The sequence below is a fragment of the Enhydra lutris genome, unplaced genomic scaffold, assembly GCF_002288905.1.
Source record: "Enhydra lutris kenyoni isolate GAN:26980312 unplaced genomic scaffold, ASM228890v2 scaffoldscaffold29, whole genome shotgun sequence".
Classification (NCBI taxonomy): Eukaryota; Metazoa; Chordata; class Mammalia; order Carnivora; family Mustelidae; genus Enhydra; species Enhydra lutris.
In genome coordinates, this window is record NW_019154113.1 from 20,143,831 (window position 1) to 20,166,098 (window position 22,268).

Here is a 22,268-nt window from a genome sequence, read left to right on the forward strand (position 1 = left end):
GGCACACACTAGGTACTCAGTAAATACTAATCAATCGAGTCTTAAGACACCTTACAGTTGGGTCAGTAATGTCATTTGGAGAAGTTCATTACAATGTGCTCTTGGCCCAGGATAACAAGCTGCTTCTGTTTCTGCTATCTGTAGGGATAATTTCTGGAGTTCAAAAAATTCTGATCACCAAAATGGGCTTTAAATTGTTGAGGTTTTAGGACTCAGTGAATAATACCCCTCTTCCCCATCAGAGTTTGGAACCAATTGAGAGTTGATGACAGGAGTCAATCAGATGGACATTAGGGATCATTTGTTATTCCTCTTTGTCTCACCAGAACCTAAGACAGGTGTAGTGAGTGTTAATTAAGTGTTTCACAGATGAATGAAACTGAGTTGTTGGCAGACCTGGTATGAGATTATTATAGAATCCACTGTGGAACCAAGAGGATGATGGAAAAGAGCCTTTTCCGTGGCTTTTCTTATTGGCAGTTAGAGACACCTGGGGACATGCACAGGTGGTAGATGGCAATGTGGGGAGTTAGAACACTTGTCATGCCCAAAACACTTCGGTGTTCATTAACTCTTCTGATATTTGCAAGAGCACAGGGTTGTGGTGGTCATTTTTAATCCCACTGCATGAATGAGGAGACCTAAAACTCACAGAAAGTTTCCCTGGAGCCCAAATATATAGCCTTCTCTTTGAGCATTCTTCTTACTACCCCTTGTGGACTATCATCACTGATCAGTAAGGCTCTGGTGTACCTCCATGTGGCCCTTCCCAAAGAGCCCCCATGGTCTTCTGGGATCCTGGAATGAAGATTTTCAACTGATGGGCTTGGCCAAGCCTGTCGGATTCTTGAATGCCTTCCCTGTGCTCTGAGAAGTGCCAGCCTCGTTCCTTGCTTCTGCTCCTCTCCACTCATGAAGTTGCGTGGCCGTCTCAGCCACACCCCATACACCTCTTCTCTCAGGAATCCCTCCCACCAAGCTCATGCCTTCGCTTAACTTGACTGAGGAATTAAGAACATCTTACATGACACAGTGCATGGCATTCCTCCACCTCCCTGCTCTTAAAGCTTCACGGCCTTCCTGAAAGCCCACACTCCTACCACGTGAGGTCCGCCATGAAACCCCGCTCGTTCTCTTGTTCCTGTTCTCTGTTCCTGTTCCTGTTCTCTTGCTCCTGTTGAGTGGAGGAACTCTGCGAGTCTCAGCTGCCACCTCCAGTCCCTTCTGAAATTTTGGTGAATCCATTTTTTCCTGCCTTATCAGGCTATAAACCCTGAAAACATGCAGAAACATCCTGTGTTAGCGGAGTTACTCTAACTAAACCCCTACAGCACCCCCACACACCCAAACCCACACATAACTCCCAGATCTGTGTCAGCCCAAGCCCCCAGGACAGAGCATTTCTTTGGAAAGAGCTGACTTCCCAGTAGTTGTCTTCTTTAAGAACACCCAAGCTGGGACAAGAATGAGATATTGTTTAACTGGAAAACAAGGGCTCCTTTTTTCTTTCTTTCTTTTTCTCAGAACAAAGACATTTGGACAGTAAAAGTGTATTTCCCAAGGACCGTAAAAAGCATATGCTCCAGGTGTCCAATGCTGGAACTGACAGCAGTGACCCAACAGGAGAACCCCTACCTCCAGGTTAGAGCTTTTGACTTTTTAAGGATTTACCATTTGTGAGGAGTTGCAAAGAAAAGGATTTAGCTACGAGACTCCATGTTTTACACTTCTCAACAAGTAAAATTATTCCTAGGCATTAGGCCAGCTTTCCCCTTGCCCTCAGACTTCTGTGGTTCAACTTGTTCCTTCCATATTGAAACATTTTTTATAAAGAAATCGTTCCTGAGGAAGCCTGCAGAGCTCATATCCCAAACACACTTCATTATTTGTGATACAACAGGGATTGGCTTTCCTGTTTTAAAACGATTGCCAACTTGGTAAATATTCACACAGGGAAGATTTGCTAAGAATTCTGGAACCAATTCTTTCATTTTTCTCTTTTCATAAGTTTTTTCCCTATACTTACTAACTTTGTTATGCATCACTGTTTGGTCAGGAGAACCCAATCTAAGTATTTCAAGCTTGCAAAACTCTTTAGGAGGCCAAGGGAGAGAGGTAGAGTTAAGAGAATCAGAAATGCTGGAATCACAGGAAAAAGGTACTGATGATCTCAGATTCCCATGACTCAGAAGCGAGTAAATCCAGAAGTCACAGAAGGATGTGGAGAAGCTACTATTCTGCTTCTGCTTTATTATACCTCCTACACAGGAATAATACTGGCTACATTGTTTCAGCCTTTTAAATCTTGGGCAAATGCCTCTCGTTTGCAGAACACATCCCAGAGGATAACTCTGCAGGTAGGGATTCTAGAACTGTAGTTCTTAGGCTCCCACATCTCAGATGCAGAGAGGGCATCGAAGAGGAAAATGGTGTTAGGACACCAATCAAATAACCCAACTCATGATATTTATGACATCATTCTCCAGAACTCTTTATGACTTTCTTCTCCTCTTTCAGACATAATACTCCCATTGTAAAATGCACTATTATCCACTCATTCCACATTTGTCTTAGTCTGATTGGGCTGCTCTAACAAAAACCATAGACTGGGTGACTTACTGACAATAGACATTTATTGCTCCCAGTTCTGGAGCCTGCAAAGCCCAAGACCGGGTGTCTGGTGAGGACCCACTTGTGTGTCCTTATGTGGCAGAAGGGGTGAAGAAGATCCCTGCGTCCTCTCCTGTAAGGGCACTAATCGCATTCATGGGGGTCCCACCCTCATGACCTCCTCACTTCCTGAGGGCCCCACCACCTAAGACCATTTCATTGGATGTTAGGATTTAACGTCTGAATATTGGAGAGATGCAAACATTCGGTCTACAAGAACATGCAACAAGTGGTTGCCCAATGCCTACTCTTGCCAGGCTGGGGATACAGAGGTGACTTAGCCCTTGGGAAGCTCATAGTCTATACAGGGAGGCAGTCATGTAAACAGGTATTTGGAAGCAGGGGGACAAGTGCTGGAAGAGAAGGATGACCAAGTACACTGTCAGCACTAAGGACGGGGCTCTAACTCTCTGTGGAGAAGGCAACCACGTTTTCATGTAGGCCGTGATGTTTGTTCTGGGAAGAGGAAGAAGAACATTCCAGGCAGAGAAACAGATGGACAAAGGCAGATAGGAATTCCATGCGGAAGGGAACGTGAACTCAAGGAACTCCCTCAAATCAACTAATTTAAAGATTGAGTATTCATGAGGCCAAAACTGCTGGGAAAATTAAAGTCTTCGGAATATTTAAACATTTTGTTTATCAAAACTGCCTTCCTTGTTTGACCACCACCCCCCACACACACACACAAAAACACACGTGCACATATATGTGCACACATTCTGGAATATGCCAGTTCTTCAATGGATCCTCACCTTAGCATTTCGAAGAGACTCACTTATTAATTGAACAAATACTGCTTGAGTACCCAATATATAACATTCCCTGTCCTGGCAGTGGACAGGATGGAAGAGCTCCCCACCCTCATGGGCTTGGCTTTCCAGTAGGAGAGATGGACAACAAACAAGGAAACAAACACATATTTCCCTGTGGTAAGTGCTACAAAGGAAACAAAATAGGGTGATAGATAGCACAGTGATTCACAGAGCCACTATGGAGGAGAAAGTCAGGACCAGCCCTCTAAGGAGGTGGTAGTTGAGCCCAGACCTAAACAATGAGATAGAGTCATCCATGCACAAAGATAAGGAAGGAGCATTTCTGGCAGTGGAAATAGTGAGTTCAAGGACCATAAACTGGGAACAAGCTTTTCAGTGTTTCAAGAAACACAAAGAAAATTCATGTGATGGGGGCACAGTGGGGGTAGAGGAAGGGGAAAGGAAATGAAGTTGGAAGATGGCTGAGGACCAAATCATTCAGGGCTTGAAGGTCAAGGTAAAGACTAGAGTTTATTCCTGTTTTCCCAGCACCATTGGTTGAAGAGACTGTCTTTTCCCCATTGTATATTCTGGCCTCCTTTGTCATAGGATAATGGACCATATAAGCATGGGTTTATTTCTGGGCTTTCTATTCTGGTCTATTGATCCAGCTGTCTGTTTTTGTGCCAGTATCATACAATGAATGCAAAGAATGAAACGGGACCACACTCTTACACCGTACATAAAAATAAACTCAAAATGGATTAAAGACCTAATTGTGAAACCTGAAACCATAAAAATTCTAGAAGAGAGCACAAGCAGTCGTCTCTATGACATTGTCTGTAGAAATATTTTTCTAGATATGTATCCTTAGGCAAAGGAAACAAAAGCAAAAATAAACTATTAGGACTACATCAAAATAAAAAACTTCTGCACAGTGAAGGAGATAATCAACAAAACAAAAAGATAACCTAGAATAGGAGAAGGTATTTGCAGATGAAATATCTGATAAGGGGTTAATATGCAAAATATATAAAGAACTTACACAGCTCAACACCAAAATAACAGTCTAATTAAAAATGGGCAGAGGACCTGAGCAGACATTTGTCCAAGGAAGACATCCACATGGCCAACAGACACGTGAAAAGATGCTCAACCTCACTCATCATCAGGGAAATGGAAATCAAAACCACAATAAGGTATCATTGCACACGTGTCAGAATGCCTAGAATCAGAAAGACAAAAAATAGCAAGTATTGGCAAGAATGTGGAGAAAAAGGAACTTCAGTGTACCGTGGGTGGGAATATTGGTAAATTGATACAGCCACTACAGAAAACACTGTGGAATTTCCTCAAAACCCTACAAACAGAACTACCATATGGTCTGGTAATTCCTCTATTGGGTTATTCCTCTATTGGGTATATTTATGAAAATACTAATTTGAAAACGTATATGCACCTGTGTGTTTATAGCAGCATTATTTACAATAGGCCAGATGTGGAAGCAGCCCAGGTATCCATCAATAGATGACTGGATAAAGAAGATGTGGCATATATATATAATGGAGTATTACTCAGCCATAAAAAGAATGAAACTTCGCCATTTGCATCAACATGGATGGACCTAGAGGGCATAATGCTAAGTGAAATAGACAGAAATACAAATACCATATGATCTCACTCACACATCTAATTTAAGAAACACATGAACAAAGAAATAACAAAATAGGTTAAAAAAAACCACTCTTCAATACAGAGAGCAAATGGAGGGTTGCCAGAGGGGAGGTGGGTGGAGGATGGGTGAGATAGAGGAAGGGGATCAAGAATGAACATATCATGATGAGCACTGAGTAACGTATAGAATTATTGAATCACTGAAACGAATGCAACACTCTATGTTCATTATACTTTAAAAGAAAAAAAGACTATAGAGTTTATTTCTAACATATGTGAAGCATTGAGAAGTCTTTTATGGAAATGAATATGATCTCCTTTTCAAATGCTCTTGTTTCCCAAATCATTAACCATTAGACAAAAAATTATCAAATTGTACCTCATTGCAATTATTAAAATCTTCTCATCGAGGACACCATTAAGAATACGAACAGATAAACCATAGGCTGGGAGAGAGATAGGCCAAACATATGTCTGTTGAGAAAGTTACATCTAGAGTATATAAAGAACTCCTACAAGTTAACAATGAACTCTCCCCTCTCCCCCCAAAACAATGGGCAAAACACTTGCACAGACAGCTCACAAAAGAAGATACACGATGGCATCAGGGAAATGACAGTTAAACCCACAAAGACATAATGATTCCATGCTTTATGGAATGGTGAAAACAAAAAGACTGACCATGCCAGATTTGGGTAAGGATGTGAAGCTACTGGAACTTGTAGGCATTGGTGGTGAAGTGCGCAATCTGGTACAACCACTCTGGAAAACTGCATGGTCGTTTCTTTTTTATTTTTTTTTAAGATTTTATTTATTTATTTGATAGAGATTACAAGTAGTCAGAGAGGCAGGCAGGGAGAGAGGAGGAAGCAGGCTCCCCACTGAGCAGAGAGCGTGATGCAGGGCTCGATCCCAGGACCCTGAGACCATGTCCTCAGCCGAAGGCAGAGGCTTTAACCCACTGAGCCACCCAGGTGCCCTTGCGTGGTAGTTTCTAAGAGAGCTAAGCCTACATCAACATTTGACCCAGCAATTCCGCTCACAGGCAGTTACCCAAGAAAAGTGAAAACATGTTCACAAACAAATTTGTGCAGGAATGTTCACAGCAGCCCTCACTTCCTCATGGACCCCAGAAGGAGACAAGATAAACTGTGGTATATTCATATGATAGAATATTATTCAGCAGTAAACTATGCACAGCAATACAGATGAATCTCAGAGATGGTATGGAAAGCCAGTGCCAAAGAGCACATGAATGAAAGCCCAGGGCAGGTGGCACTCACAGTGAATCTGATGGAAATGAACATGTAATTGTCTGGGTGGGGGAGGGGGATTGACCAAAATAATTCAGATTAAAATAATTGATTGAAATATTTTAAGATTAGGGCGCCTGATTAGCTCAGTGGGTTAAAGCCTCTGCCTTCAGCTCAGGTCATGATCCCAGGGTCCTGGGATCGAACCCCGCATCGGGCTCTCTGCTCGGTGGGAGCCTGCTTCCTCTCTCTCTCTGCCTGCCCCTCTGCCTACTTGTGATCTCTGTCTGAAAAATAAATAAATAAAATCTTTAAAAAAATAATAATTTGAAGATTAAAGTTAGTTTAAAAATTTAAAGTTAATTTAAAGATCAAATTAGGAGGAAACTCTTTGGGTGATGAATTGTTTGTATCTTATAACTGAATTGTTTTATATCTGGATCATGGTTGCAAAAGTGCATACAGGTGTGAAAACTCACGAAACTGCACACCGGATTTCTGAGCATTTATTGTATGTGAATGACACCTCGATTTAAAAAAAACAAAAACAAAAACCCACCCATGGTTTTAAAGAGGTGGATGTGCTTCCTGCCTCGAAGCATCAAGGTGTCTTCATGAAGTATGACGTAGGAGAAAGTGTTAGGTGTCGGGTCTGACAGACTTGGGCTCTAGATGAAGGACCTTGAGCAAGTAACTTCACTTTTTCCCTTTTTTGCAAATGAAACGGATCTAGTTCACAGGATGGCCGTAAGGATTAAGGGACAAACTGATGGCCAGGTGTCTAATTCAGTACCCTCACCCGGGAGGTTCTCCATAAACCTGGCTATTTTAAAAAATTATTTCGAATAAACTGTCATCCTGGGGGCCAACTAAAAATATGTACGATTCTGCTTTGCAGAGGTTGCCATATGCAACTTCAGACAAAAATTCAAAAATGAGAGGGAAAATCTGGAAAACAATAGGTTAAAGAAACCGTTCTGCTCTGGGAGGGAGTCTGTGGACACAGCTGGTAGCTATCAATTACTTGTGATTGTGACAGGAAAATCTGGCACCTTCCGTGGCCACATACAAATCTGTCATCATCGTATTGTACCTCATCTTTTTACCAAGTGTCAGAAAGGAAGGGAAAGGCTGTTTGGAATGAGGCTAAAATTAAAAAGCCATAATTACTGGAGGGAGTCAGCTTCAACTTTGCTAAAGGAAACTCCCATTTTTACCTTTCCAGATGTCTCCCTGACAAATTATTTCTGCAGTTCCAAGAGTAAGCTGAAGTTTAGATAAGAATTAATGGAAAAGTAAGAATGGAATGAAATGCAGTTTTAACCTGACTGCTTAATCCCGGGTCCCTGCAAAACGGTCTTTCATTTCTCCGCCTGGCCCACATTTGAGAAATGGAACCGGTGAGAGTATCCTCCCGAGACGCCCTCCTCTTGGCCAGGCTCGGAGGAAGCCGAGGAGCCAGCCCACTGCACAGAGCACCTTCTCCCTCTCTCTGGGACTTTTCTGGCAGATCTAGCTGGCCTCCAATAGCGCCTCTCCCAGGCTGCAGTCCAGAGGCCCGGTGCTGGCCACCGTTCCCACCAGTGAGTACAGTAAGTCAGGGGAGGAAGCCTGGAATGTGAAGGAGGCCTGCCACCAGGTGACGGCGTACTCTCCGAGTGCTTCTCAAAGCAGCAGTTGGGCAGTCTACCAGAAAACAGCTCTTGGTGGTCTGTGGCCGTGTCCTCTCCAGCCCTATCATCATATCTCATTCGAAGCTGTCATGACCTTTCACTTCCTTTCCACAGAGCCTTTTTGGGAGCTGGGTAACTGGACGCATTGTTCTGCCACCTGCGGCCACTTGGGAGCCCGAGTCCAGAGACCCCGGTGTGTGCTGGCCGACGGGCAGGAAGTGAGCGAGGCCCTTTGCCAACACCTCCCGAAGCCGCTGGCCGGGTTTCAGCGCTGTAACATCTGGGACTGCCCCTCAAGGTATGTGTTGTCAACTCTTCGTATCAGTACCAGGTTTTGGCTTGGGGTGGAAGGCGTGGTGACTTGGATTTCCTAGTGCCGTCACGTCGATGGGCTGAGCCTGTACCCTGCGCCGGGCGTTCCGCTAAGTGCTCGAGCGGACCAGTTTGCCGTCACCTTGGAGGCAGACGTTGTTAGTTTCTCAGATTTCACAGATGGGAAAGCACCCCCGAGGCCCTCCAGGTACAAGGGCCAGAATTCAAATCGAGAGGATCCGTGTTCAGAGCCTCTGCTCTTGACCGCTACCCAAATCTGCCTCCTGCGCTCACGGGGCTATGTGGTCCTTAGCAGAGCCGGTCCAGTGGGTTTGCCTGGAGGGAGCGCCGCGGACCCGCATCCCTGGAGGTCCTGTTCCAAGTGCCGTTCCCTAGGTTCCACCCTGGGGGTCAAAACCGTTCATAACCTTTCTAGGTAATAGCTAGAAATCAGTCCTTTAAAAATGTCCAAAATCAAACTCGTGATCTCTACCAAACCCGGTCCCCTCCAGGCTTCCAGAAACAGTGACTGCATCCAGACCCCTGTGTCTGTCACCTCCATCCGTTCTTGTCCAGTTCCCCCATGCCCCCCGGAGCTCACGCCATCAATGTCCCTCACGTGGATGGCCCAGAATCCTCCTGATTCTTGTCTCCCTCCCTGGAGTGCTCTCCCCATGCGTGAGCAGAATCTTCTTTAAGACACAAATTCATCACGATGCCTCTTTGTTTAAAGCCCTTCAAACACCTCTTGTGGTTCTTAAGACCAAGGCCCAAATCCCTAACTCTGGGAGCGTGTCTGTCTTACTCATTTCGTTCACCCTGATGTCTACACCAGTCACACCAGTGCCCAGTGAGTATTTGCTGCCTGACTGAATACAGGAGTGAGAAAACAAGTCCCTCCATGCTTGTGCCTCGGGCTGCCCCCTCTGTCTGTCACAGACTGGTTATCTGATCTCCACTCCACGCTCTTTTTGTCTCTGAGACGTGCCTTTCTTCTGACTCAGAGGCTCTGCACATGCTGTTCCCTTTGCCTGGAACACTGTTCCTTCTCTTTGAGTTTAGTTATTTCTGTTCATTTCTTTTCAGGGAAACTCTCCCTTACCTTCCCCCCCCAAGTTCAGCCAGGCCCCTACACTGTATATGTTTCCTATTTTGTTATCACTCATGTCCATGGTTCTTACCATGGTCTGTCCCCTGCAAGAGTGTCCACCCCAGGAGGGTAAACACACAGCTGTTTGCAGAACACTTTGTTCCCAGCACTTAGCACAATGTCTGCCCCCATTATGAGCCCTCCACGGATATGTGTGGAGTGAATGAATGAATGTTTGAATCACAGAGTCCCTAGAAGTAACTGACCAACTGGCACCAGAATCCCCAGTAAAACAAAATAAATAAGTAAGATAAGATAAGATAAAATAAAATAAAATAGCAATAGCACTTACGGAGCACAACTGGAGATGGACACTTTGTTAGCGTTCACCACCCTCGCACAAGTGCCTACCCGGATCCTCTGAGCTGGGCCTGGAAAGGGAGCGGGAGGCAGGGTCCACTGGCAAACAAAGCAGATGCCTGGGAACGTGTTCTTGCAGGGCTGTGGCTGTCGGTGGCCGACGTGGCTCTCGGCACCCACCGTGTTCTTGGGAGGAGGGTCTTGCGCTGAGTCACCTGTCCCTCAGGAAGTATCCAACTGATGCTCCAGGAACTTGGGGGCAGCTGGTTGGGCCAAATCTTGATTCTTATAAAGTGGAAAGAAATGTATCAGCTACGGTGTTATTACGTATTCTCTAGCCTGTGCAAGTTCCTAGGATAAGTGGCCGTCCTCTTTCACACTTACAAGAGACGCCTCAAGGTCTCGTAACCCAAGGGCTCTCACACGGAGGGCCCTTCCTCACTCTGTGCCGTGGACGCCTCTGGTCGTCTGGAGAAGCCTGGGGATCCCTTCTCAGGACGAGGGTTTTAAATCTATAAGATAGAATATACTCGATCACAAAGGAAACCACTAACATTGATATAGAGTATTAACATGTTAAAAATGGTGATACAGTAGTAGACTTGCTTCTCTGTTAAGACACTAACACCAGCAGTGCATTAATTGTGAAGTGGTGGGTGGTGAGTATAAAGGATGTTTTGAGATACCTGCCGCAGTCGTAATGCCTTGTGAAAATATCTGTGGTTTCCCTTGGTAATGAAATCACAGGCAGTGCTAATACTGCTATACTTTGCAGCTGGCATCTTTATAACTAAAAGGGCACTAATTCCAGTTGTAGCTCAGTGACCATGATGAGGTAATTCTTTGCCCGGCCAGGTCCCTGGTCTCTTGGAGCTTCCTAGAGCCCAGCGTAGGTGGGACTCCCCAGAGCCTGAGCATCCGCAGTGACCCAGCACTCAGTCTCCCAACGGTGTCCGGCTCCGAGTGTCCTATGAAAGTGTGAACTTAGGATCAGATGAACTTAGAATCCAACCCCAGCTCTGCTGGTTTATGGTTATGTGGCCGTAACTGAGACACTTACCCCTTTGGACGTTGGTGTCTTCCCCACAAAGAATGGGAGATGTGAATATCTCCCAGAGCAAATAGCACGTATGTGCTTTAAAACTATTTTCTCCCCTTTGATTTCAGTGAGTTGAAATCCACCTTTTCGAAATTTCCACCTCAATTTTCCCTAGCTGTGCTGTCTGGGGCCAGGCGAGTTCCAGCTCTCGTACCCTTGCAGACCCCCGTGTTCCTTGTCTCTCCTTATCTCTCCTGGTCCCTCTGTCACTCCCCTGAACAAAAGGGAAGTCTGAGCGGAGAGCCAGGAGTCCTCTGAGCAGAGACTCGTTCCCCTAGAGAGACGCGACGGCCCCCAGACCGTCAGTGTTAGGGTCGATGTTCAAGGCTCTCTCGGCAGGGGCTGACCTTCCAGTCCTCACTAAGCTGCTATAGTTTTTACTTCCAGGTGGTTCACGAGCCCGTGGTCAGAGTGCTCTGTGTCCTGCGGAGAAGGATTCCACAGTCGCCAGGTGACCTGCAAACGCACCAAAGCCAACGGGACCACGCAGCTGATGTCCCCGGGAGCGTGTGTTCCCAAAGAAAGGCCTCTGGGAAGAAGGCCGTGTTCCGGTCATCCTTGCGGCCAATGGGTCATTGAACCAGGGGGCCAGGTACAGCTGACAGATCTAGTGCTGTGACAATAATGTAATCATTGCTTTGTTTCTCATGCATTTTTTTTTTTTTTTTAATTTGGGGGAAAACATCTGATTGCTCTCTAAGGCTAGTGTATGTGTCCGTGTCAGGGATTAGATTTGGAAATCAGGGAGTCACTGTCTTCCAGTATAAAGGAGAATCAAAGTTGGATTCTTTGAATAGAATAGGTCAGGGACAGAAGTTCCAAGACTGGCTGGTCCGGGGCAGCTGGGGTGCGAGGAGGCTTCGAGAAAGGGAGCCGAGGAGCAGTGCGTGAAAGTCTCATGGCCTGGATCCCAAACAGCACCTTGAACAATGTTTTAAATTAAAAATACTTGGGTCAAAAAAAAGTTTAAAGAAATGTCGAGGAACCTAATTCGTCTGCGAGGGCTGCTTTAACAAAATACTGCAGACCGGGTGCCGGAGAGAGCAGAGCTTATTTTCCCACAGTTCTGGAGGCTGGAAGTCCACGGTCAAGGTTCTGTCAGGGTTGGTTTTGTGGGACCTCACTCTCCTGCTTCAAGACAGTGTCTTCTCGGTGGGTCCTCACATAGCCCCTTCTCTGTGCAGAGAGAGAGGGAGAGAGAGACACATTTCTGGTGTCTCTTCCTCTTCTTCTAAGGGCACAGTCCTAGCAGATAAAGGCCCGACCCTATGGCTTCATTTCACCTTTAACACCACCTTGTAGACCCATCTCCGAATACAGTTACACCGGGGGCTTAGGGCTACCACATACAGATGTTGAGGGGACACAGTTTGGTCCATAACATTCTACTCTCTGCCCCCCACCCCCAAATTCATGTCCTTCTTGTGCACAAAGTACATTCATCCCATCCCAATATCCTTAGAAGTCTTGGCCCATTCTGTCCTCAATTCAAACCCGAAGTCTCACCAAACATCACCTAAACTAGGAACGGGTAAGAAGTGAGCCATTCTGGCGCAGAATTCCTCTCCCCGGTGAAGCCGGGAAGGCAGACAAGTTACGTACTTCCAAACTACAGTGATGTGACAGGCAGAGGATAGATGTTCCCTTTCCAAATGAGAGAAATCAGAAAAGGAAACAGGCTACGGGTCCCCGTCAAGTCCCAAATCTGGCAGGGCTAATTCCATTAGATCCTGGCACTCGAGAATAATCTTTGGCTTGGTGCTCTGCTCTCCAGACCCCCCAGGGCCCTAGACCGCAGCCTCCCACATGGCTCTTTGGAAGCACTAGGTAGGGGCAGTGGGGGGCCCCAGAAATCGAGGAAACAGCCTCCCTGCACTGCCCCCCCGCCAGGCCTGTCATGGGAGCAGGAGCCCTGGTGAGCTCGTTCTTTCCTCTTCCTGAAGGATAAAGCACGTTTGCCACTGCACGGTTTTATCCCATCCTGTAGAATCCACAGCTTCTAAAGCCTTCCTTAACCGTCCCTTCATGGTCTCACCTTGCACCATCCCGTCTCTGTTCCTGGCTTCTGCGGGGTTGGCTCACGAACTCCTGGGGGAGTCTCCTTAAGGAGGGGTTGTCCAGCTGCATCCTTAGTGTTCCTTCCAGAACGTACTTCCTCATTCTTCAAAATACAGATGGACTGAGAATTTTCTGGCTCCTTCAGTTATGATTCCTTTTTCGCTTAATGATTCCTTCAGTTTATCTGTCCACTCACATTCTGCTCCAAGCACTAAGGGGAAGCCAGGTGCCACCCTGAGCTCTTGGCTTAGAAGTCTCCTAGCGGAATATCCGATTTCATTACTCGAAAGTTCTATCATCCACAAAACACTAGAACTCAAATCAGCCATTTTATTTTTTTAAGCTTTATTTATTTATTAGAGAGAGAGAGTGTGTGTGCGAATGAGGGGTGGGGGGCAGAGGGAGAAAGAGAATCTCAGGCAGACTCCCCAGTGAGCACGGAGCCCAACCCTGAGATCCAATCTGAGCCAAAACTGAAAGTCAGACGCTTACCCGGCTGAGCCACCCAAGTGCCCCAAGTGCCCCATTTGAGAAGGACGATTGCCTTTCCTCTAGTTTCCAGAAGCATGTTCCTGACTTCCACCTGAATCCTCATCAGAGTCCTCTTAAATGTCCCTGTGTCTAACAACATGCCCTTCAAGGCAGTCTAGCTTCTTCTGGTATGTACCTCAGAACTTTCCCAGCCTCTACCCATCACCCGGTTCTAGAACCACTCCCACAGGTGTAGACACTTGTTATAGCAGACCCCACCTCTCGGGACCCAAATCTATATGTCCACATTAGCCAGGGTCCTCCGGGGAAACAGAACCAACAGGGTGTGTGTGTGTGTGCGTGTGTGTGTGTGTGCGTGTGTGTGTGTGCGTGTGTGTGTGTGCGTGTGTGTGTGTGCGCGCGCATGTGTGTGCGTGTGTGCGCATGCATGAATTAATGAGTTAATGCAGTTCTAGGGGTTGACAAGTCCCGAGAGCTGCAGGGTGAGTTGGGAAGCTGGAAGACCCAGGACCACCGATAGTGTCATCCTAGCCCAGAAGCCAGGGAAATACAGACCCCGGAAGAGCCAGCATTTGAGTTCGAGTCCAAAAGCAGGAAAAAGCCAACAGCACAGTTCAAAGACAGTCAGGAGGAATTCCCTCTTACCTGGAGGAGGGTCAGGGGTTTTGTTGTCCTGGCTGTCCATCAACTGATTGGGTGAGGCCCACCCACACTGGAGAAAACCATCCGCTTTCCTTTGAGTACTGATTTAGAGGTTAATCTCCTCCAGAAACATCCTCCCAGAAGCACTTGGAATACCACTTGGCCAAAGACCTGGGAACACCATGGCCCAGCCAAACTGACACATACAATTAACCAAAACAAAACCCTATAAAGAAAAGTAGAACACGTTGTTGAAACACATAAAGGAGAAGTAGGACAAACCGGTATTTTCCATACTGTAAAGACGTCTACGTCTGCTCCCTTAAATGAACTGAAACACATAATATAATTCCAACGAAGACTACAGTAGAAATCTTTTTTGGAACTTAAGGGAATTCTGACATTCATATGGGAGAACAAATGAGCACAGGAAATTTTTAGGAAAAACAACTTATTGGACGGGTGGACAGACCTTCTTTAGCTGGTGTTATCTGATGGAAGTAAAATAATGCAGCATTCGTGTAGGAGTGAGCCCGAGTCATGCAGTGGAATGCGAGGACAGACCCATGTTAAGTGGCTTTAAAGTTCCAAGGTAATTAACCATAGCAGAAGAATGGTTTAAAAAAAAAAAAAAACTTAAACTACAAGAGGTTCTTTTAGGAAATGAGAGAAGATCTAAATGAACAGAAAGTCATCCCATATTTATGGATCAGAACACTTAATGTTAAGCTGACCATGCTTTCCAAATTGATCTGCAGATTCAGGACAACCCCCATAAAAATCCCAGCTGGCGTCTCTGCAGAAATTGACAAGCTGATCCTAAAATTCATATGGAGAGGGCGCCTGGGTGGCTCAGTGGGTTAAGCCTCTGCCTTCAGCTCAGGTCATGATCCCAGGGTCCTTGGATTGAGCCCCGCATTGGGCTCTGTGCTCAGCAGGGAGCCTGCCTCCCCCTCTTTCTCTGCCTGCCCCTCTGCCTACTTGTGATCTCTCTCCATCTGTTGAATGAATAAATAAATTCCTAAAATTCGCATGGAAATATAAAGCACCCAGAATAGCCAAATCAATCTGGAAACAAGAACAAGGTTGGAGGGCTCAAACTTGTTGGTTTCAAAACTTACTATGAACCGTAGCAATCAAGACAGCGTGGTACTGACAGAGGATAAACATACAGATGGCCGGAATAGAATTCACAGTCCAGAGAGAAATTTCTAGATCTGTGATAATTGGATTCCTACAAGGGGAACGAGACCATTCAATGGTCTGTAACAAATAGTGCCGCACACTTGGGTATCCACACACACAGAAAACTGAAGTTGGACCCCTGGCTTCTGCCGTATGCAAAAAAGTTAACTCAAAGTGGATCCAAGACCTAAATTTAAGAGCTAACCCTATAAAGCTCTTGGAAGAAATGTAGACATAAATCAGCATGCCTTGGGTTAGGAAATGTCTTTTTAGAGACGACACCAAAAACACAAGCTACAACAACAAAAACAGATAACATTGGGCGATGCAGAAATTGAAAACTTTTGTGGTACGGAGGACATGACCAGGAAGGTGAAGGGAAATAGAACCAGAGTGATGGAAGGGCCTTTTCAAGCATAAAACAGGGTATAAGGAAAAATTAATATGTATTATGAGTACATGAAAATTAAGAACCTCATCAGAAAAGAATTTTTTTTCCATAATTGAACTCACCTTCACCCAGAAGCCTCCACTTCTGCTCAGAGCAGGAAAACCCAAATTTGGCAGTTGCTCATGGTTTTAAGCAATGTCATTATTGGGCCTGAGCCCTGTCAGTTACAGACTGGCCCCCTCCTTCTCCCTTCTCCCCAGAGGTGGTCTACGTTTCTGGGGCGGGCGGGAGGGGGGTATTGAGGAGGAGGAAGATGCTGAGGGAAGGCTGTCTGGCCCCAGAGCCGAGCTCCCATCCTCCCTGACTTCCCCTGGGGACCCAAGGCCCCGTCTCAATGCATGGTCTTGGTACCACGGCACGCATAGGCTCACAGTGGTGTCTTCTGCTTTGTGCTTCTGTTCCAGTGTCCTGCACGTTGCCTGGGTCGCACGGGGAGGCTACAGCAGCAACACGAAGTCTGTCAACAGCACAACAGCTCCGACCCCCACTGTGATGACAGAAGGAGGTACTGACCTGCCCCGGGGCCACATGAACCCTCTCCTGCCCCAGTCCGTGGCTGTGCCTTCCTGACAGTGGAATGACCCTCCTGTCCACTACCTCTTATAACCGACTAGCAGTGAAGCTCTCTTACAGTGCCGTCCCCGACAGCGTGCGTTAGGCTGGAAGGGTCACTAGTATCCGCTATTCTAATTACACGTGATGTAGACATGAAACATATTTGGAGAGGGACACCCCAAAGAGAAAAAAAAAAAAAGAGTAGCATTAAGGACAGGCATTTTTCCCTCCATAGCCAAAGTTGGTCAAGCCCAATGATATTTCATTGAAGTTTACAGCTTAAATCTTCCCAGTGTTTGCCGCGGACTGTGTATTCCTCTGCCTGGAAACTTCGGGCGAGGAGGCTAGCACAGTGGTGCAGCAGAATGAAACAAGTTTTTACCTTGCGAAGGGGCTTAAACACGAAAAGAGTTTGCTTTTGTCTTGTGTAGGAGTCAAAGCTGGTGCTCAGTTTGGGGTAGAGGGACGCTGTTCCATGAGGTCACCCCGAGACCTGGGCTCCTTCTGCCTGGTGACTCCATCGCCCCAGAGGAGCGCGCCCCAGCCAGTGTGAAATGGAGGGAGAGCCAGAAAGCGTGCTAAGGAGGGAATGTGGGATTCTACCGCTCTCTTCCTGGATGACCCAGGTCACCCAGGGTCCTAATCTACACACTGGGGTATTACTGTCCATGCAAAACTATGGTTGGGAGGTTTCAAGTAGTTGGCTTAGTCTGAAACTTCTATGCACCCTGGGTCATAGAGGGTGCTCAGAATATGACTCCCTCTCTCTCCTCCCCACCCTGAGTGTTGCTGGAGAAAATGAGATGACCTTGACAGTTGGATCAGTGCCCATTCTGAGCCTTAAGTAAGGTTTGGCAATGTAGAATCCGCTGTGTTTCCTGTTCCCCACAGCACAATCCCGGCCAGACCTGTTTTCCTCAAGTGGAAAATGTTCGGAACAGCTGCCCTCCCTCTCAACACACAACCTAGCTTTGTCTTTTGCTGAGCAGATGGAGACCACACACAGACTGACACGGATCACCCCAGGTGTCTCATTTGGCATTCTCAAAGACAGACGGATGACACAAACGCGTACATGCGTTGAGCTTTCTTTTTTAACGCACCTGATGTACTTTTCTGAAACTTGCTTTTTCTCCTTATCCGTACATTATAGACTTTCCCTGATCTTAGTATGTAAGATTCCCTTTGCTCTTTTCCATTGTTGTATTTAACATTTTTATCTCATTCCATTGCTGATGGACATTTGTGTGTTTCAGGTTTTGGGTTTTTGTTTTGTTTTGCTTTTGTTTTTTTGTTTTTTTGTTTTTTGTTTGTTTTGTTTTGTTTTTTGGTTTTTGGTTTTGCTATTCCAAACAAATGCTGTAGTAAACATCCTAGAACATATATCTTTATCCACTAACAGCTATGTTTTGGGTACAGCCTGGGATTGAACTGACAGGCATGTTCATTCTGATACTGCTAAGTTACCATCAGAACGTCTCTACCAAGAGTGCGTGAGGGTTCCCCCTTTTCATGAGCATTATATGGGTTTTCAGTCTTTAAAAATTTTGCCAATCTGATGGGTGAAAAATCACATCCTATTGTAATTTGTATTTTTCAGATTACTTTTTTTCTTTTGTAGAGCGAGTGAGAGAGAGAGAGCACATGTACGTGCCCGCAAGCAGAGGGGAGGGGCAGAGACAGAGGGAGAGAGAATATTAAGCAAGCTCCCCACGGGCTCAATCTCACAACCCTGAGATCATGACATGAGCCCAAATCAAGAGTTAGATCCAGGTGCCCCTCTGATAACTTTTTTTTTTTAAGATTTTATTTATTTATTTGACAGACAGAGATCACAAGTAGGCAGAGCCAGACAGAGAGAAGGGTGAGGAAGCAGTCTCCCCGCTGAGCAGAGAGCCCAATGCGGGGCTCGATCCCAGGACCCTGAGATCATGACCTGAGCCAAAGGCAGAGGCTTAAGCCACTGAGCCACCCAGGCGCCCCTCCAAAAAGTTTTTATATACATTTTGGTTCCTTGTATTATGTTCTCGAACCCATCTCTGCCATGATGGCCCGTAGCCGAGCCATCCCACGGGTCCCCCTCTGCCTGTTGGTCCTTCCCTGCCCAGTCCCCACCCTGCAGCCTGAGCAGTCCTTTCCAAAGTCAAATCTGATCGCACCACCGCAGCACCCCACCTCCCGGACAGATTAAAGCCACTTTAGAGACCTCACTCGCTCTTAGCAAGAAGGGTGACCAAAGTCTGCAATATGGCCTAGAAAACGCCACACGGTCAACTCCCCCTTCCCTTTGTTTATTTATTTATTTATTTATTTGAAGACTGATTTATTTTTAGAGAGCGAGATACGGGGTAGCGGGGACATGGGGGAGGGGCAGAGGGAGAGAGAAAGAATCTCAGGCAGATTCCCTATTGAGCAGGGGGCCGGATGTAGGGCTCGATCCCATGACCCCAAGATCACCACCTGAGCTGAAATCAAGAACCCAGGTGCCCCTTTCCCTCCCTTTACAGCCCCACCCCAAACCTCACACCCGCCTCTCTCGGCGCTCCAGCCACGGCCTCCTTCCTTCAGGACACACTGTGGATGTGCCAGCGTTTTCTAACCAAGGGCAGCGAAAACAGGAGGTAGAAACATAGTAGAAGGCACGGGAGGATCTCTCAGGGGCTCAATATACAGTCAAATGGGGCTTTAGAGAAAAAGATGTGGGGGCGTCTGTCTGTCTCAGTTGGTTGAGCATCTGCCTTCGGCCCAGGTGGTGATCCTGGGGTCCTGGGACCGAGTCCCGAATCTGGCTCCCTGCTCAGCGGGGGGCCTGCTTCTCCCTCTGCCCTTCCCCCCTGCTCTGTGCTTTCTCTCTCTCTCTCTCTCAGATAATAAAAATCTTTTTTAAAAAAGAAAAAGAGATGCGGAGCTGAACTGGAAACGTGGAAGTGTGCGAAAGAGCGAGCCCGTGGTTGCATGTGGCTGATGGTGAAGGGTTGTGTGAGGTAGGGGAGGAGCTCGACTGAACAGGGTCGAGACATTGGGGAACTCTAGTGGCAACAGGGTGACTTTGTGATTTCCTGCCACACGGGAGAGCAGCTGAGCTGCCCGTGCACACGTGTGCATCGTATCAGTGCCCAGACTGCATCCCCCTAGCTGGGGCAGCCGCGTCCCCTGTCCTGTCCCTGGCCCCGAGGACGTGGGCTGTGCTGTGCTGGACCCACCTTTCCTTCACATGACCTCAGGGACCAGCTCCTGGAGCTACGGCTGCCGCGTGGCTCTCTGGCTCCCTGCGTCCTCTCATCTGTTGTAAGCCCTGGGGCTCCTTCTGCCTTCCCGCCGGCCCTGCCTTCCGTCAGAGCAGAGGTGGCTGTGTGTTAGGGTTCTTGGGGCTGGAAACAGCAAAAGTCAACTCGGAATGACTTATGCGAAAAGAGTGGGCGATTTCTTATTAAGACGGGACCACCCAACACTTGTGCACAATTTGGCATCCTTTTAAAATACGTTTTTTGGTGTTTTCTGTGAATACTCACCTTTTTTCGGTAGAAAGAGCTCATCTCTGCGTGGGGGGTAGGGCCAGGAGTACCGGGTCTATGCCCGGTTGTCCGAAGCAACTACTCTTTGCCCCCTAGGATTCACACCCACTGGGGGGAAAAAAGCGCTATAATGAACGGGATACCCTCCTCTCTTCCCTGTAAAACCCTAGTGTGGTGTGACCCTGCTGTTCCAACAAACCTTTTGATGGAGTCTCCCCCTACGGGCCACTCGGAGTACTGCTTCCAACTCTGTAACACTCGGGCCAGGAGCCAGTCAGGTCATCCCAATTTCTCCATCTTCCTCCATTTCCAGCAGCGATCCTGCACTCCTTTTAGATCCCATGTGCTGGTAAGGAGCCTCTTACAAGAATACGAAAATGCCTCAGGAATTCAAAGGGCAGATGCCGTCAGACCCCAGGAAGCACTGAGACCACGAAATGAGAAGTCGTTGGGGTTTCTTCTCTTCCAGCCTCTACAGCTCTTGGTGTTTTGCGTCCTTCTTTGTTATTTTCCTGAATTTTCTTTTTCTGGTTCTCTGGCCCATGCGGCAGAATATGGCTTTCGTGATCTCTGGACGTCGTGATTACAGGTCTTATTCCAGCACCTTCCACATTCCTGGAACAAGGACTGTCATTGAGGCGGCTCAGTGAAGCTGAGGTTCTCTCCCGGTCGCCTGTGGGGTGGGAGAGAGTTCCGTGTAGGGGCGCACTATCACCCAGGACCCCTGCTACAGGGAACAAGGTCATGTACCCCAAAGTGTGTCCACCAAGCTGGCTGTCTCTTCTAGGCTAGATAACTTCCAGAGTCGAGGGCGCCAGCTCTCTGTCCTGTTTGCCAGTGTAAGGAACCAGAGACAGATCCCTGTCCCCAGACGGTCCGTGTTAAATCTGACTACAAGTCACCGTGTGGCCAACTCTGAGTGCCGTCCCTCAGCAGACCAGCTCGCTCCCACACTCGGGACACTCATATCGGAACCTCCCCCACGTGTTTTGATAAATACAACCGTCTGTGTGTCGTTAGCACATCCAAAGTGGCTGATTGTGAGTCGTTCCTCCCTTCCTTGCCGGAGCTCACCTGCCCCAGCTTCTCGAGACAGCCCGTCCTTTGAGACGCGTGTCCTGACTCGGTGTGGGAAGTGAATGGACACGTGTGCTTGGCTTCCCTGTCCTGGTCACGCGCGCGCCACCCACCACGCACCCTGCAAATCACGCACCTGATGAGTACGGTCCTAATCCCGAAACCTTCCTGGATCGGAGATCGAGTACACAGAAAGGCTTGTCCCAGTGGGGAGTGACTCCCCGCCCCTCCCATTTCCACTCTCTGTTTCTTTCCCTTGTCTTTTCCCTTCTTTCTCTTTCAGACCCACGTTGAGGAGGAACTGCTCGTCGGGGGCTTGTGACGTGTGCTGGCGCCCGGGCCCCTGGAGGCCCTGCACGGCGGCCTGTGGCCGGGGCTTCCAGTCCCGGAAGGTCGAGTGTGTCCACTCCCGGAGCTGCAGACCCGTGGCGGAGAGACGCTGTGTGCAAAAGAAGAAACCGGCTTCCTGGCGGCACTGTCTGGGGCCTTCCTGTGAGAGTACGTACCCCTCTCAGGTACCACCGCCAGCCGGCACCCTAGTCCCAGCCAGACCTGGGCGACGGGGTGGGGGGAGGCGGGGGCAGCCTTGTTGGTGTCCCCGCTGACCGGCCACGCGGGATGCAGGTGGCATCCTGGATGTTAGGAGATGAGTGCCTTTGCTGCGGGGGCGACTCAGCGTTCCTTCGAGAACCGTAGAATCCGTGGGTGTTGGCGGCATTGGCTATGATGGATGTGTCCCCACGTCTGACCGCCTCACCACACTCCCCATCTGCCCAGAGGGAGGTCTCCTCAGCTAGGACGGGGATTCTTGGCATAGATGCTTATATTATTATTATATTATATATACATTATGTTGTTTTAATACTATATATGTTCATAGACACACGTGTTTTTGTATTATGTATATTATAATTGTTATATCATTTTTATAAAACTTCATCATAAATATATTTTGCTAGGGAGCAGGTCCATCCCATTTATCCGTTTTCCAAGGGTCCACACCCCTGCTGTTCTCAGCACTGAGAGGAGGAGCGTGGGCCAGAAGGGCTGGGAGGCCCCAGAGAGCAGGGTGAGGCCACGTGGCTTGGATGAGAAGTGAGCCCCGGGAGTTTCTGGCTCTCGTGTAGGGCCATGCCTCTAACCCAAGCTTAGTGGGGTTGCTTTTCAGTTATCTGAGTCCTGCTGATGTACAATCTTGCACAGTTTCAGGTGTAGGACGTAGTTATCGAACAGTTCTATCCGTGCCGCTGGGCTCCCCACAAATGCAGCTGCCACCTGTCCCCACCTGGTGCTGTCACAGTGCCCATGACTCTATTCCCTGGGCCGCAAACCCAAGCCCAGGTTTCTCCAGCTCGCTCCATGACCACAGTGTTAGGCTTGTCATAAACTCAGAGGGTTTCATTTTTT

The 22,268-nt window shown here is 47.6% G+C and overlaps 1 protein-coding gene across 1 annotated transcript in view; it reads left to right on the top strand.

Annotated features, from left to right (window-relative positions):
* LOC111152648 (ADAMTS like 3) overlaps positions 1 to 22,268 on the top strand; it is a 333,594-nt gene that overhangs the window by 311,134 nt on the left and 192 nt on the right. Inside the window, 5 exon segments of the mRNA XM_022511191.1 lie at positions 1,525 to 1,641; positions 8,140 to 8,323; positions 11,274 to 11,478; positions 16,119 to 16,219; positions 21,145 to 21,359. Coding sequence (XP_022366899.1) covers positions 1,525 to 1,641; positions 8,140 to 8,323; positions 11,274 to 11,478; positions 16,119 to 16,219; positions 21,145 to 21,359 — 822 coding nt within the window.